The sequence below is a fragment of the Labeo rohita genome, chromosome 17 (assembly GCF_022985175.1).
Source record: "Labeo rohita strain BAU-BD-2019 chromosome 17, IGBB_LRoh.1.0, whole genome shotgun sequence".
NCBI lineage: Eukaryota > Metazoa > Chordata > Actinopteri > Cypriniformes > Cyprinidae > Labeo > Labeo rohita.
Genome location: NC_066885.1, coordinates 34,834,453 through 34,852,850, shown reverse-complemented (window position 1 = coordinate 34,852,850; position 18,398 = coordinate 34,834,453). Strand labels below are relative to the sequence as shown.

General features: G+C 35.1%; 1 protein-coding gene across 1 annotated transcript in view; it reads left to right on the top strand.

Annotated features, from left to right (window-relative positions):
• The window catches only part of dph6 (diphthamine biosynthesis 6), a 98,945-nt gene that overhangs the window by 36,828 nt on the left and 43,719 nt on the right, over positions 1 to 18,398 (top strand). The window contains exons 8-12 of the mRNA XM_051133880.1: positions 49 to 142; positions 6,286 to 6,436; positions 8,747 to 8,872; positions 9,719 to 9,848; positions 14,835 to 15,009. Of these exons, the coding sequence (XP_050989837.1) occupies positions 49 to 142; positions 6,286 to 6,436; positions 8,747 to 8,872; positions 9,719 to 9,848; positions 14,835 to 15,009 (676 nt within the window). The remainder of the gene's footprint in view (positions 1 to 48; positions 143 to 6,285; positions 6,437 to 8,746; positions 8,873 to 9,718; positions 9,849 to 14,834; positions 15,010 to 18,398) is intronic.

Here is an 18,398-nt window from a genome sequence, read left to right as displayed (position 1 = left end):
CCTGAAGTGTCGTTCTGCGTCATCATGACCGTGTGGTTTGCGTTTCAGTGACTCGATGGAGACCATCATTCATTCGGCCGATGCCTTCGCTCCTGTTGGGTACCTGCGCTTCACACGCATGCACACGGAGGACAAAAGCGAAGTATGATTCCGCTTATAATCATTAATCATTTCATTTGTCCCTGAGGTCCACTGCTCATACGTGAATAAGTTCACGGTTGTGATGTTGGCAATATTTAAGTATGGAAATAATTCTAAAAATAAATTAACACATAAATAAATATACAAACAAATAAAAATAACTGAAAGAATAAAAAATAAATTAAAAAAGGTAAAATAAATGAAGAAAATAATAGAAAATGTTCTACTAAATTAAATTAAAGATGTATTGTACTTGGTCATTTATTCCTATTTTTTACTTATTTATTTATTTATTTTTTTATGGTCCTCCATAGAGATGAAGTTTTGATATTTGAATATTACAGAATGTCACATATATGAAGTCAAACTCTTTTGTTTGAAATCCAATGAGCTTGAGTTTTAACTGCTTATTGGTATTCACAAAATAGATCAAATGGATTGTTTGCAACAAATAATAGGGTACAACGGGGCTAAAGGCAAACCTTAAGAAAAAATGTGCTTTTCACTGCACCCAAAATGTATGATTTCAGAAAAAAATATATCCGTTTGTATGAAACATTTATGGAACCAAAGATTTTGTGTAAAAATAAACCTTAAAAGTCATTTATTTTGTTTAAAAATCTATAAATCTATGAGGTGCCAAGGGGGGCCTTTTAGCTCACACACAGGGTGAAAGGCTCACCAGTATGGGGTAACCAGTATTGATACAAGTACTGTAGCTCATTTTTTTTAATAATGTCTAAATTAATACTTGTTCAAAACAATCACTTTAGCAAAGTTTTCTGCTCTATTTTGATAAATAAAATAATTTCTGTTCAATAAATACACTGTCATTAAAATGTTAATATAAAACATAGATTTTAAAATACAGAAAGTCATTTTAAAAAGTAACGTTTCTGAAAGCATTGACGGAGATCCCATAGTATTTTAATATAGATTTACAGTAGTAACAACAAATGATATTTTATTCTATTATAATATCATGTTTTTAAATACGTTGTTTCATTCTAAACATGGTGATTATCTCTGGAGAGATGGACACTCAACATAATATATGATATTTACCATCTGAATCTAACAATGTCATGTCAACAAATGGAAAAGTCAGCCTTCTGTTAATTATCATGTTAATTATTGTGCGTTTAGCCCCAACAGCAGGGGTGCTTTTTCCTCCAAATACCATACTTTTAAATGTTGTTTTGTTATTTTAAAACTGCTTGTTTTAATCTTAACAAAACTAAAAATCATTAAGAACACTTTTGTCTCTCTTTTAGCAATTCTGATTTGCTACTTAAATCTACAACATTTAAAAAAACCCCATCAAATATTAGATCAAGTGAGCACAGAATTGACTTTGCGCTGTTGTCTGCGATCGCGCCAAGAATCAGACAAATTTGCACGTGTACCTTGAAAAGTGAATGTTTTGGTGCTACGCCACATTTTTGTGCCATCTAGTGCTTTAGAGGAAAATAAAATAAAACAATTTTTTGATTTATGATGGGTGCCTTTAGCCCCGTCGTACCCTATACTTATTTTGTGCATGTAAATGTTTTACAGTGTTTATTTGCATTTATGCATTTAGCAGGCACTTTTATCCAAAGCCACATGCACGGCATTCAAAATCTGTATATATGTTTTTCAGTTCATGCATTCCCTGGGAATCCAACCCTCCATATTGATGTTACTAGTGCCATACTTTAGTTTTTGAGTTTCAGCATGGTTTCCCATACTTTTGTTAGATAAGAAAATATACAAGGAAGTATTTACTTGAAACGCCCTCTAAAATCTAAAGTTAAAATCGAGTTAAAGTTCAAATCCAAATCTAAAGTTTCTGCTGTACAGGAATGCATTGTTCCTCCTATGTGTTCAGCAGCACGTTTACTGAATTTCCAGAAATCCTGTGAGCGGTTGATGTAGTCGGTTAAGCAGGAGACTGCGGGGCATGAGACGCTCTCATTCACAGCCTCTCTGCCAGTCCTCTTCTCTTTTTGTCCCCTCACGTAGGCGACTTTGACGTCTGCAATATTCACCCGTGCCTGAAAGCAGGCCTGCCTTAACAAACATGTCCGGTCACATTATCCAGTGTGTGCTCAGGTACGCTGTGTGGCAGTGATAGCGGGAGGAAGTCAGGGGAAGGTTATTCGTGTGGATCTGTGTGACTTTGTGTGGAGCGTTTCCTCTAAGCACATCTATCACTGTTGTTTTGATGTCCTTAAGGAAGTGGGCGCTGTTCATGCCGATGCGTTCCCGTATTTCTCCCTTCGTGCTCTGCATCTGTGTGGGTTCATGGCGGTTTGTTTCATGCATCAGAAATGATGTTCGACACAATTGCGTTATGTTATAATGTGGCGTGATCCTGCCTATGTCAGTACATCTTGGCAGATGTATAGAAACCCATTTTTGCAGCATGATAAACAAATTCATGCTTTGGTAAATCAGAATTATGACAATAAGTCATTATGAAATAAAAAGTCAAGATTTTAAGGTGCAAAGTCATAAATATGAGAGAAAAGTTACAATTATGACAAAAAGTTGTAATTATTACTTAAATGTATATTATTACTTAGTATCATCATTTCAGGTTTATCCCATCATCATGGCTCATCTCCAGTTTGAATTTTTGTTTCTATACTTTATCTTTATATTTTATCATATAGTTTTAGTTATTTTTTTTTTTTATATTTGCTTTTATAATTTTAAAGTTTTACTGGTTATGTCTATATAGATTCCATTATTGTTTTTTATTTCAGTTTTAGTTGGTTTAGTATTTCAAGATAAACTAAATGAAAAAGGGAAACTATGTTTGTGTGTGTGTGTGTGTGTGTGTGTGTGTATATATATATATATATAGTCCTCCTCATATAGGTTTTCTATAACAGAGAGAATCCAGATTCTTCAAAGACAAAAACACTTTTTGATGGGGTTAATTAAAATAACAAATACCTTATATTTGAATTTTTGTATCGTAATGGCTTAACATGTCATAATTTGTCTTTTGATCTCATAATTATGACTTAATATATTTCGGCTTTATCTCATAGTTATGGTTTATCTCATTTTTTAATTTTTGTCTGATAATGATTTAATATCATAATTTGTGAGCTGTGCCGACAAAATGAGTCAGAATGAGCAAATTATAAAAAATGAGTTATGTTTATTTTCCATTCACATATCAAATGCCTTTAAAATGATACTTGACTTCAAGTAAAAAAAATCAAGTTAAAGTTTTCTGAAGATTCCAAAGCAAAATCACCAAGCAACATATTTTCCTCCAATTCTTTTCTTAATAATAATTACTATATTATAAATCACAGATAGCTTTTTTTTTTTTATCTTTGTTTTTAAAAATAAGAACAAAGATGCAAATAAACAGTAGTTTAATCGAGAGCAGCGAGTGATTCTGTCTTTTCTTTTAATGTTTGATTAACATGAGACAGACCTATATTAGGGCCTAATGTAATACATGGATCTAATATAATATTACACATCAGACTTTTCCCCAACCATTAACTTAACGTTCATGTAAGACATAACAGATTATGTTTGCGTGAATCCCACCAAGACATATCTCGCAATAATGTGCTTTATAGAGAGATTGCACGCTCTCGGAGAGGCGCCTCTTATGTACGCGCTTTGCAAATGTCAGTCAGCGCGATCGTTTTGTTTTCATCATGGGTTTGAAAATCATATTTCACTGGTTTGAACTCATGTCATAGAGAATTCGATATGAATATTCACAAAGCTGGAACGCTGCACTACCTACAGCTTGTGGTGAGAAGCAGCAGCAGTTGTCCAGAAGTGAGCAGAGAAAAAGGACCTCTCAGAAAACGTACAAATAAAGATCGTTTTAGATGTTTAATTTCTATTTGGACCATTGAGATCGCTGGAAGAGGACTTAATGAACTTAGTTCTGTAAAAACCTCAAATTTGACCAAAACTGACGTTTTTTTTTTTTTTTTTTTTTTTTTTTTCTTCTTTTGACTGTAGCTCAAAATAGACAGCATTTTGCCAGCATGGGTCACATTTGTCTTTTGATCTCATAGTAATGACTTTTCATCATTTCAGTTTTTTCATATTATGGAATCTTAAATTTGAATTTTTATCTCATAATGACATAACATCATGCCTGTCTTTGTTTAATTACTGACAAGTTTAAAAAAATAGAAAAATAACACCATAAATGTATCATAACAGTAGTTTTTTTTTTTTTTTTTTTTTTTTTTAAATGTTTTTCATATGTTCTGGAGTCATGTGATGAAATGTAAGACCATACTCACAGAAAAACTTCACTGAAGTGAATCAGAGTGCTACACAGTAGCTGCTGAATGACCACACAGCAGCAGAGTTATGTGCTTTACAATGTGCATTTGATTATGATAATGTTGCATTGTGGGATCTGTCCTCGCTCTTCACGTGAAGTTCGAAGACGAGCCGTATGTGCGTTTTGGGTCACACCATGTCCGCGAGTCTCAGCTGCTGGCTCCGCGCAGTGGCGTGTTTGTTTATGCGTGTGTTCTGCTGTGTGTTGGTGGAGGATCAGTGCTTCGAGGGGATGAAAACACATCGCCCAAGAAGGCAACTCCCGCAGCCGTGCGGCCTTCAGCACGCCCCGCCGCGTCCTCACCCCACAGCGCCCGCAGGTCAGCGGGAGCGCAGGGAAATTCCTGCCCCGCTCCGCTAGAGAAGCTCCCACATGCAGCAGTCGAAAGGACTCTCCGTCACGCTGACGGATCCGCGCTGACATCGGCTCTGGAGGAAAGAGCTCCGGCCGAGAGAGGACGTGGGGGGCGGGGGGAGCGGCGTTTGCCCTGAATTAATGCTGTTCCTCCTCTGCACTCGCTGCACAGACACACTGGAGTATAATTAATTTAATTATCATACGGCCAACTGCAGATGACAGCGGGACATTAAAGAGATCTGAAATATTTATTAAAAATGTGCCGTGTCCGGCGTGCTGTAATCAGGTGGTGCCGTTTAAAGGGAGTCTTCTTGCTCATCAGCACAAATGTTACCGTGAGAAAAACAAATAAGCCAATTCTTGCCAAACCCCCTGAGCATGAACCTGATCCTGTAATTCACCGATGCATAGAAGACCAGGTTTGCAGTATGATTAAACAACAAAACCAAAAAAAGATTATGATACATCAATTCATCATTTAAAAACATTCTTTGTCATGACATAGTATCTCTGTTTTTTACTTTTTGTCTCATGATTATGAATTCTGTGTCATTTTGACAATTATGGATTGGTATCAAATAATTTTGGCATTTTTACCTCCTTTTTACCTTACGACTTATAATTTTGAGACATATTTCATAGTTAGAATATGACATCTCGTAATTGTGATTTCTTTCATAATTTTGTCTTAAGTATCATAATTTTGACACTCATTTCATAATTATGACATAGTATCTCATAATTTCAAATTTTTATCTCGTAATTATGACTTGGCATCATAATTGTGACTTTTATTCTCATTATGGATTAGTATCACATAACTGTCATACTTTTGACACTTGCTGGTATCTCATAATTTGAGATTACTTTTTTAATTTAATTAACAGATCAAAGTTATGACTCAGTATCTCATAATTGCAACTTTTTTTCATAATTATGACTTGGCATCATAATTGAGTCTGTTTATCATAATTGTGAGTTTTTATTCTCATGGCTTAGTATCTCATAAATGTGTCAATTTTGACACTTGCAGGTATCTCATAATTTGTGATTACTTTTTTTTTTTTTGCTTCATTAACATATCACATATTGGTGACTTTGCTTCTCATGATTTAGTATCTTATAATTTAGACTTTTTCCTGTTGCTACAATAATGGTTTATTGCACTGTAATGGATTATAAGATAAGTTGTTACAATTTTACGACAGTTTTCTTTCCAATCAGTCACATTATTATTTATCTACAGAAAAAGGTTTTAACATTTTTAATCTCAAAATTGATAATTGAGTTGATCAATATGAATTATTATTTTTTTTCTTCTTACAAGACACAAATGGGCTTCCATACTGACATGATCATCATATTCATTTATTTTCTGGAGTATATGAGCCTGCAGGTTCACTGATCAAGCGTGTGAGGGTCGGTGTGTTTGTGTGTGATTTATTCCCGCGTGTCGTCTCCTGCAGGGCTCCGGAGGGCGGCCGCTGCCTCTCAGTAGATGTCCTTGCCAGAACGCCATTGACAGGATGACAGAAGAGCTGGAATATGCTGATAAAACTCCAGACGTCCAGGGAGGATGTCCATCAAGCGCTGAGCGCAGTTGTCATTCGGAGCTGGGTGAGATGAGTGTGTGTGTGTGTTTTGGTATAAAGCACATCATATTGTCCGCCTGCAGCATAACAGTTACTTCGCTGATATTCTTTCAAAATTGTATTGGTTCATCAAACACTAAAACAAAAGAAACATGGTACTACTATGTTTTTTTTTGAGGATAATGTCATATTTATGGGTGGAGACTCAGATCAGTGAATAGACATGCCATTGAGTTGCAGTGGTTCACTTGTGGTTCCAACCATATAATTGTGCTTCTTAAAGGGGTCATATGATGTTGCCAAAAAGAACATTATTTTGTGTATTTGTTGTAATGCAACGTGTTTACGCGGTTTAAGTAAAAAAAAAAAAACACATTATTTTCCACGTACTGTACATTATTGTTTTACAAAACTCTGTGCTCTGATTGGCCAGCTATCTGGTGTATTGTGATTGGCTGAATACCTCAAACGTGGTGGAAATGTTACGCCACTTACCATATTTTAATGCTGTGTCCCGTGTGTTTAAAAACAATAAAACCCATTATAAACAAGGCATTTGTTGCATCCAGTGGGGACATAACTACTGATTTTAATGATTCATACTGTCTTTTTCCGCGCTGTGTTAAAATAACATCATGTCTGCATTTGTGATTGTAGAAACAACCAACAACAAGCACTACTCTGCACTACTCAAAACTCATTTGAATATTCAGTAGCAAATCCTTTAAATATGAAAACGTATTTACAGGCCGTAAATCAGAAGCGCCAGACTGTACTTGCAAAGTTGGAATTGCCCCACTTTATAGCCTTAACCCTTTGTGTACAGCTGGCCTTGTGGGCTACTCTCCCAGGTTCAGGAAACAGTTTTTTGTAAAATGCGCAGCACACACTTGAATATTTACTTGTACTGTTCTGGAACAGTGTTGTAAATATCACTTAACCACTGATATCTAGTTGTGTACTCATTTGGAAGGCCAAACAAAAGTACTTTTGCTTTCACAACAAAACGCACAACGTCTCCACAACAATACTACAGCCGGTATAAAAAGTTATGCTTTCTTTTTTTGTGTATACATGTGGGCGGTGTTATGCAAATCTACCCACACCGTGATGTGGACATGTGGGGGCGTGTTTGAATGAGCCATTTTAGGAAGGCGTGGTTGAGTCTTAACTTTTAGAATAAATATCTCTTTGGGTTTGAGACTTTGCAACTTTACAGATCTTACATATGCACAAACAGCTTGTAACACTCCAAAGACAAAGGAAAACAAGAAACTGCATCATATGACCCCTTTAAGAAAAGCAAAATAAAAAGATCATGTGTTTTGGAATATTGCCATAGTTAATTCCATGGTGTTTATATATTATATAGGATATTTCTGTATTATTTTAATCATTCAGTACCATGATATTGTCTAGGACAGTGGTTTTTTGGCCTCCACAGTCACAACAGTATTTGAAGTGTTTCTCTGGTTCATCTGCTGTAATGACAGTTTACAAAAACTAGGAGGTAAAAAAAGGTATAATCGTTATACAAATTGATTTATAACATTTTATTAACAATTTCCATGAATTTTTTAAATAAGTCTTGCACACATATCCAGGCTTTCTATAACAATGAGAATCCTGATTCTTCATTTAATATTTGGTAAACTTTTAATAAATTGCTGTTAAATTCCTGTTAAAAGTTTCATGATTTCAATTAATTAGACATGCTTTTTGATAAATATTGTTTTTTAACCATAGAGTCTAGAAAAATAAAATGGAATTTAGGAAAAAATAAGAGAGATTTCATAGGGCCCTCTTTATTTGATTTGTGTCTTTGTTTTATTGTAGTTGTCCTTTAGTTTGTTACTTGCGTCTAGGTTCTTATTAATAATAATAAAGATAAAATAACAAAAAATGACTATGTCAAGCTATCAGTTGTTGTTGTGAAGTAAAATTACTATATCATGAAATAAGATTTGGCTTTATCCTTAAGATAACTAATATAGCAAATATCTCTACACACCTGCAGGCTCGGTAGTTGTTCACCATAACACTGGCATGTGATTATTATTATTTTATTTATTAATTTTGTTTTAAGGGGGGATGAAATGCTTTGTTTTAATAGATAAAATAACTATGATCTCCATTTGGATCATCTATTATTCAGTTACTTTTCCTGTTGTTCTGTGGTTGTTTTCGTAGTATCGGTTCAGTAGTAGCATCGTGATATTTTAGTCCGGTATCGTATCGAAGTCAAAATTTTGGTATCGTGACAACACTAGGACTCATTATTCTTTGTAATGTCAGACATTTCGATATTAACGTGTGAATGTGTGTTGGGTTAAAGGTTGTCTGCCGTCACACTCGTCCAGGAGTCCAGCGGGTTTCCAGTGGATATCCGGTCTAACGGCGCTTCAGTCCGAACACCCGGACGTCCAGAGCCAAACCCGGCACGTGTTCACGCTCCTGCAAAGTAGGAAAACTGCTCTCTTTCCTCTTTTCTGTGAGATCACAGCATAAACACGTGCGTTCGGTGTCGTCTCAGAAGTAGCGGGTTGTTTTTACCCCGACGATTGTGAAGAAATAATGAAGAAGAGGGAGCGCGGAGCTGTCGATCGCTGCTTCTGGCCACTCGTGTGCAGTTCAGCCCATCAAACGCTGACGGCAAATAGGCCTTTGTTCCAAACACGCTTTCATTTTCCCTCTTGTTGTGCTGGCAAAATGCACTTTTAAGAGGTGCGGGGGGCTCTTTATTCGGCGGCCGCTCTTTTCTTCACACGCTCGTTTGGTTGGGCCTCGTGTCAGCGGCTCCGTCCGTCACGGCGAAGGCGTCGCGGGCCGAACGACGAGGACAGACGCTTCAAATTAAAGCCGGAGAACGAAACCGCCACTCTGGCTATTTCTATCGCCCGCAGAACTTTTAAAGAGCAAAGAGAAAAGTCTTAAGCAAGAGCGGCCGGAGATGAAAAGCATATTTAATGTTTTTCGTCTTACTTCACCAAACAGCCTTCACAGCGCTGAGACAATATTAAACAAGTTAATATTTAATGAGTGGCTTTCTTGTGCGAGCGAAGTGCGCTGAAACGCAAACGCCTGCGAAGGAAAAACAAACTTGACGCCGTGTGAAATTCTAATGGGGTGTAGCGGCGCTCCGGCTCCTCCATTTTGCGCTTGGCGAGAGAGCCGTGTTTCTAACGGAGCGTGTTTATGTCGTGCGTTTATGCCGGTTTGAGCCTGAGGTGAGAGCAGAGGATTCTTAGAAGTTCAGCCGCACACTTTTCTAATGAGATGTGAGCAGCAGCTCTTTGTGTAATTGCAGGACAGTTGCAGGAGAAAGGCCTGCTGATGAAGCACGTGCTGCTGGTTCATCTCTTCGTGAGTGACATGGGCAACTTCAGTCTGATCAACTCTGTCTACCGCACCTACTTCACTCACAATCCTCCAGCCAGGTAAACCACACCTCCCACTGTCCTTGAAAGAGCTGACAAGATGGGCTGCTAATGAAACGTGTCTGTCTGTGCAGTAGAAAGATGAAGAAAGTGTAAGAATTTTAGGTAACACTTTACTTCAAACCATTATACATAATGCATTATAAAAGTTTTTAGATGCATTAATTATGCTTTGTATTGCACATTTTGTATGATATCATAAAATAATTGTACCCACAGTTAAAACAAATTATAATACTCATCTATTCATTGTTGCATTTTTAGAAAGTATAAAGCATTAAAAACACAACAAACAACCAATTTCAGATGCAACAAAGAATCTGCAATATTATTATGCATTTTAACTTTGGTTGCAATTATTTATGAAAAAAATACAATATTGGGGAAATCCAGCATTATGGATATGACATATAAATGCTTAGAAAATGTATGCGTTACCAATATACTGAATCATCTGTTTATATTTTAATAAACCCTTGTTGATAGTCTAAACATCAGAAAAATATTAGTCTATGCAAGAGTTTTTTTATGTTAAAAAGGGAAATATTCATGTGTTATGGATGTGGTGTTTTTGATAGACTACATATTTTGTAGGATTTCTACGAATTAAAATGCACAAACCAGATGCAATAATACCCAACAAATAGAGAAGTGATGGCTCTTCGCAGAACATATAATTGTTGCTTTATTTTAATTTTGATGTGTCTATTTATGAGGAATATGTACTGTTATGGATGTAACAAGCCTGAAAATAGCACTTACCAAACCATGGGAAAAAAAAAAATGCTTTCAGGGCTTTAAGAGAGACCTCACATGCGTATTTGAAATATCAAATGTTGACGTGTGCTGTCAGTATAGTAAAAAACCTTTGGTGAAAACTTTTTTTTTCCATGGTTAGGTTGACATTTGCATGGAATTACCCTATTACAATAATTACAATGTACAGTGCACCGCATAAATGAGTACACCAAATTCAGCAAATACTCTTTACTAGAAGACATGTGAGTGTTCTTTGGAGATATAATGTTTCAACAAGCCTGTTTGATCAATTACCAAAGAAGAATGTCAATATTACCCAGGAAAATAAGATTTTCTTATCAAAAATTGTGAAAATGTGAAAATGTTGTGTTGCAAAATGAGCATACCCTCCTGAAAGTTACTAAATAAAACTAAAAATAAAATAAAATAAAAAATAAATCTATAAAGTGTAGGTTTAAGGCAATGTTTGATCAACAGATGAGTATATTGAACCAGAACCTTTAGAGACAAGTAATTTCCTGACAGTTAAAAGTGTTTTATAGCCTACTAAATCATACTCAGACTTAATGCTGTCAACAATGAAACCACTTGGGAGAAAACTGCCAGGTGACTTATTTCTTAGCATAAAAGATTACAGTGGTACAAGAGGAATACCAAATTATTGTTTAAAGTGTGAAAATACAGCAGAAGTGACACCGACATTCAAAACCAATGGACTTGTGACGAGGCTCCTGAAATAATCAGGTCTTCACTTTAAGTTTTCATTTAGTGATGAGTGAATTTATGCTAAAAAAGAGCCGGAGAAACACCATGCAAGTGTCTCAGAGCCGGCAAAAGCTATGAAAAGAGTGACACTTTATCTCACAGAGTATGACGCAGCAAAACTACCTACTGTAGCCAAAGCACAATAAACTTATTTAAGGAGTTCAGTGAGAAGTGCCTGTTACTCACAGTGATGTTCAGTGGTAGTAAAGCTCTTCTATAGGGATGTCTGAGTGCTGAGGGTCTGAGGGAGTTGTGTTTTATCAGTGCTGTCATGAATTCACACACCACTGTGTGATGTAACACAAAAACTTGAAACAGAAGATGATACCTTCTCCTCATTCCCGGCATTATTGGGCTTTTTTTTTTTTAACAGACAATGAAGATATTCGTTCTCTCAAGGTGAAAATCTTTCAGTGGACATGTATTTCACTCAGTCTTAACACTCTTGAGCAGCTGTGGGGGATTCTGTAGAGACGAGCTGAGCAAAACTCCCTGTTAAAGACCAGGGCATTTAAGGAGGTTGTCCTCCAGGAGTTAAACAGGACAGATGTGACATTTTGTCATGAACTTGTACAATCAGTGCCATGAAGGGTCAGAGCAGTATACTTAAAGTTCTGGAGGACATACTAAGTACTATAATATTACACATTTGCTGAATTAAATCTAGGGTGTACTCATTTCTGCAATCCTTCATTTAAATAAAATTGGCTAATTTACTGTTTTACAGAAAATATTGGCATATATTTTTCGTTTTTATTAAGTACAGGTTCAGTACATTTAACCTTTGCCATCTTTCCATGAATTATATTAGTGATCATTAAGAAAATACATCTTTTATATTTATTCAGAAGGGGTGTACTCATTTATACTGTGCACTGTACATAATGAATACCTTTATAATTCATTGAATTTTATAAAGACTTTAAGTAGTGTGTTACCAATTTTAAAAAACTTTTTAATTAATAAAAGTGTAATTAATACCTGATAAAATATTTCAGAGTTTGAAATGACTAGAAAAAAAGGTTTTTTTTTTTTTTTTTTTTGTAAAAATATCCATGGAGTTATAACCAGTATTGCCAAGTCTGAGGTTCTCCCGTGGAATTGGGCTAATTTAACACTGTTCCCACGGGTTGCTTTTCATGTCCCCTTTGAAGCGACCCCCAAAAATAAGTGATATTTAGCCCTTGGAATGTGAATTTTACCAGGGGACCCCCCTCGAAAAGCGATTGGGCTAGTTTTGAGTAGAAATTGGATGGGCTTTGCTGTGAAAACCTGGCAACCCTTGTTATAACGTTGTGTTCACTACCACGACTTTTCCAGGTTAGAAAACTCACTTTTAGAAAACTCATATATCCAGTGTTAGAAGACCATGTGAATCCTGGTTCTTCAAAGAAAAAAATAAAAATAAACAAATAAAAAGGGAAATATTAACATTGTAAGTTGTTTTAACATATCTTATAGGTTGTTTTGTCTGATTTTAAATAATTTAAGGCCCCTTGGTAGTTTTGCTGTTTGAGAACCACTAGTCTAAGTGTAAGTCACAGTGGTTGACTAGCTATCTAACAACTAGCAAATTGCTGTGATCTACTAGTTTTATTTTTTAGTTTTATTTTATTTTATTTTATTTTTGCTAATTCATCACTGGCAAGAAGGGCTTGTAATAAAACTTGACTGTCTACGCAGGTAGAAACACAAAAAATATGTACAAAACTTCTCCAGTTGTTCCTGATTTACTGGATAGGTTTTTGATTTATTTAGACTCACTCATTTTATTTTCTTATTTATACTCAGTTTTTGTCTTACAAATATTTTAAAATTAGTACTATAAATATGTATTATAATGCCCATGGAGTTATAACATTTTATTATTTGATTGAATAATGTTATAACATTTTATTAAAATAAAGTGTTTTCTGGGTCTAGAAATCTCACTATAAATTAAGGCTTCCTCATATATCTAAGTTTCCCAACCTTTTGATTCCTGGTTAATGTAGAGAAAGTGTGTGTGTGAATGGTTGCCAGGTTGGGAAGATTTGTAAACCACAGAGCAAAAATTGCAAGACAAAAAGAGGGATTTAAGCTCTTGACATCTGACAACCGCAACCACAAAAGCTTGTGAAATCTAACCAAGATTACGCAAATGCCAAATGTGACCTTGGACCACAAAAAATAAGGGTCAGTTTTTTGAAATTGAGATTCATACATCTGAGTAAATAAGTACTTTTATACAAGCTGAATAAATAAGCTTTCCATTGATGTATGGTTTGTTAGGACAGGACAATATTTGGCCGAGATACAATTTAAAAATTTTGGAATTTTGGAAGGGTGCAAAAAAAAAAAAAATTGAGAAAATCACCTTTAAAGATGTCCAAGTGAAGTTCTTAGCAATGCATATTACCAATCAAAAATTAAGCTTTGATATATTTATGGTAGAAAATGTGCACAATATTTTCATGGAACATGATCTTTACTTAATATCCTGATGATTTTTGGCATAAAAGAAAAATCGATCATTTTGCCCCATATATGACCCATATTGTTGACCAGTGTTGGAGAAAGTAACTTTTAAAAGTAATGCATTACAATTTTATTAAAACAATTCTTTTAAAATGCATTTACAACTAATTACGTTACTTAGTCACTTTTTATGGAAAGTAATGCGTTAAGTTACTTACTTGCGGGCTTGCTTCTTTGGTTTTAATATAAAACAGATCTAATGTAAAAGCCCTTTTACACCAAAAGTGAAGTGAATTCACCTCTGAAAGAAGGCTGAAAGAAAAGTTCATTTATGCAGGAGATCACTCTTCAGCTATAAAAAAGCACAAATGTTAGTTTATCTAAAGTAATTTTTGCTCACATTAGTATGGTTGAATTGCATCATGGAAGGTCAGCAGCAAAGACACTGGTTAATAAAATGGGATTAAATACATACAGGATATTTGTTTTATTAAAATATTTAATTTTTGCAGGGTTGCGTCATATTCTGAGTTTGCGTTTCACTGTTTTATTGATTTTGAGGAATACTGAATCTGTTTTTTGTGAGTGAGATGAATTAATGCATGTTCACATTTAGTCTAGAATACAGTAACATCATGTTTACTCACAATTTCCCCACAGGAGACTTGTCAATCAGTAAATGGGGGAAAAAAGTAACTCTGATATTTTCTTAGAAATTCAAAAGTATTTTGGTACTTTACTAGTTACTTGAAAAAAAGTAATAGTATTACGTAACTCGCGTTACTTGTAATGCGTTACCCCCAACACTGTTGTTAACTATTGCTACAAATATACCTGTGCTGCTTATGTTTTGTGGTCCAGGGTCACATATTAAAATGAGAGGTTTTAAGGATAAATAATCAAGTTATCAAATATTACATGCAGTTATGCTTAAAACATGGGGAGAAGCTGAATGATTGCAAATCACCAAACCAATCAGCACCTGTGTCTCATTGTGTGATGTAGGGTCTGCGTCCAGGTTTCTCTCCCCGTCACTCAGCAGCTGCGGATGGACGTTCTACTCCACGACGGGACGGCGGCCTGTGAGGAGGACGGTTTCTCTCAGAGAGACACGCTGCACGTCCAGAGTCTGTCCCACTGGGCCCCGGCCAACATCGGGCCCTACAGTCAGGCCGTGCGGGTACCGTGAGCGCTCCCTTCATTTGTCCTTTGTAGAGGTAGAAAACAAAGACCGAAAGTTAGTGCGTAGGTACGACTGAAGCGCCTGCGATCGCTCTATATGTTAATCTGTGTTGAATTAGCACACAGCGAGCGTAATATCATAAATTCAACAGCTCAATCATGAGTAAATGCACTTCCACAGCCCATCACACATGACAGCCAGGGCTCCGTGTTACATTTGCTAAATTGGAGCGCTGTAGACAGTTCCCCATATTGATATAATTACCCCCTCGCTGTGCCCATGCGCACGCGGCGCCCCCTGCCACGCGCTCGTAATGAGAAACGCTTCCGCTGATGGCGGCCCGCACACACACCGACTGCCTTCTGCGGCACCACGTCTACCTTTCCCAGGAATAATCACTGATTCTGGCCTATATTTAATTCAGAGGAGGAAATACCTAAAGTTAGACTGAGCACTTTCATTATTGTCCCTTTTTTGTGCCACTTTAAGGATGAATGGTCGTGTGCATCACAACATGACATATGAGTGGTCATTTTGTAACACTGAAACACTAATATAGCTTTGAGTAATATTTTTATTTTAATATTTATTTTTTTAAGTTAGGTTATGGTTAGCGTTAAACAACTCAATTAGTTATTTTTTCTTTATATATACTACCAGTCAAAAGTTTTTTAACAGTAAGAATTGTAATGTTTTTTTTTAAAGAAGTCTCTTCTGCTCACCAAACCTGCATTTATTTGATTCAAAATACAGCAAATAACTGCTGTCTATTTGAATATATTTTTATTATTATTATCAGTATTTAAAACAGCTGAGTACATTTTTTTTCAGGATTCTTTGAATAGAAAGATCCAAAGATAAAAAGCTTTTGTAACATTATACACTATACCATTCAAAAGCTTGGAGTCAGGAGACTTGTAATGTTTTTTTTAAAGATTCTCTCATGCTCATTAAGACTGCATTTATTTGATCAAAAATACAGAAAAAAAAATAGTAATACTGCGAAATGTTATTACAATATAAAATATATATATTTTTTGTTTTAATATACTTTAAAATATAATTTATTTCTGTGATGCAAAGCTGAATTTTCAGCATCATTACTCCAGTCTTCAGTGTCACATGATCCTTCAGAAATCATTCTAATGCTGATTTATCAGTAATGTTGGAAACAGTTGTGATGCCAAATATTTTTTTTGGAACCTCGGCTGTTTTCAACATAATGATAAATGTTTTTGAGGAGCAAATCAGAATATTAGAATTATTTCTGAGGGATCATGGAGTAATGATGCCAAAAATTCAGCATTGAAAAAAAAAATTAACTTTTAAATTATATTCAAATAGAAAACTGTTATTTTAACCCTTGAACTGTTACCGTCCCCCCAGTGGGACGCCTAAGTTTACTTCACCATATTACAAATAAATCCTAATCTAATCATGACGAACTGTAATTCGTTGGAAAGGTTTAAGACTCCTAAATAGATATTTTACCATATTTTTGTGTTAGAAATTATGTAGGAAAAGTAATAGATTAATATATGTCAAGAGTGCCATTTAAAAAATCTACATCATAACATGAGTTCTGACCTTTGTCACAAAAGACTTTCTTCATTGCCTTTTTCCCTATTACAATTTAGAAATCATAAGAAATTATATATCAGTTAAAATCTCAAAATTCATCCATTGAAAGGCATTTTAAAATCAGACATTGCATTACCACGGAAAATAAATGTACATCAAAATCATATTACAAAATGTTTTCATTCATGAATTATAAATAAAATTAATTTTGTTTTATTTCAGTTACAATTTTTGGTAACACTTTAGTATAGGGACTGATTCTTACTATTAACTAATTACTTATTAGCATGCCTATTATTAAAGGAGAAGTCCACTTCCAAAACAAAAATTCACATGTAATGTACTCACCCCCTTGTCATCCAAGATGTTCATATTTTTGTTTCTTTAGTTGTAAAGAAATGATGTTTTTTGAGGAAAACATTTCAGCATTTTTCTCCATATAATGGACTGATATGATGCCCCGATTTTGAACTTCCAAAATACAGTTTAAATGCAGCTTCAAACGATCACAAATGCGGTTGTAAACGATCCCAGTCGAGGAAGAAGGGACTTATCTAGCGAAATGATCGGTTATTTTCATGAAAATAATACAATTTTTATATTTTTTAATGTCAAACGCTCGTCTTTCCTTCTCTCCATGAGCTCTGTTTTTGTTCCGGTTCATGTCAGTTAGTGTATGTCGAAAAACTCCCATCTCATGTTCTCCCTCAACTTCAAAATCATCCTATATCACTGTTTTACCTTTTTTGTTAAGGGTGTTTGATCTTCTTTGCATGTTCACTTTGCAAAGACTGTGTCGGTACTTCTGCAGCGATGTAGGGTGATTTTGAAATGATTTTTGAAGTTGAGGGAGAAAATACGATTGGAGTTTTTCGACAAACCCTAACTGTCTTGAGCCAGAATACACAGAGTTCAGGGAGAGAAAGACAAGACGGGCGTTTGAGATCGCTAGATAAGACCCTTCTTCCTCGGCTGGGATCGTTTACAACAGCATTTGGGATCGTTTGAAGCCGCACATCTTGGATGAAAAGGAGGTGAGTACGTTATCTGTAAATCTTTGTTTGGAAGTGGACTTCTCCTTTAATACACTGGCTGTTTATTAGTTCTTATAAAGCACATATTCTTCATTCCTAATCCTAACCAACACCTAAACTTAACAACTACCTAACTAACTACTAATAAGCAGCAAATTAGGAGTTTATTGAGGCAGAAGTCATAGTTAATGGTTTGTTAATAGTGAGTGTGTGGCCCAATTTTTTTTCAAGTAGCTTTTTAATGGTTTTATAGTTTTAGGTAACTATACTAATCCTGCTGAGAAGATGCTTAATAATAAATAAAAATGAATGTATATTAAATATTCTTAATACTAAATATTAAATATTCTGATATTGTTCTTTACTGAATTATGTAAGATAATACAATGAAATTTCAGTGGTCAAACCTTTAGTGTGCAACTGTGTTATTGCAAGAAACATTATTTTCTTAAAATATTGTTTGTTATGGTGAAATGTAAGTTTGGTCCCAGACTAGCTAGATGAGATGGAATTAGGGTTATGGTTAACATTTAATAGGATTTCAAATGTAATGGTATTTAATAATAATTCTTATTTGATTTCTATTGCTAGAAAAGGGTTTTAGACTAGGTATTAAACTCATCTGATAAAATATAATCGACATGAAATGAAAATGTAATTTTCTGAAGGTTCAGCCACTGAGCATTTGTTTGAAACACTGACTTTCAGGCCCTCTTTGTCAAATGTGCATGAAATATTAAACGTGTTTCATTATCAGGGAGTGTTCTTCAC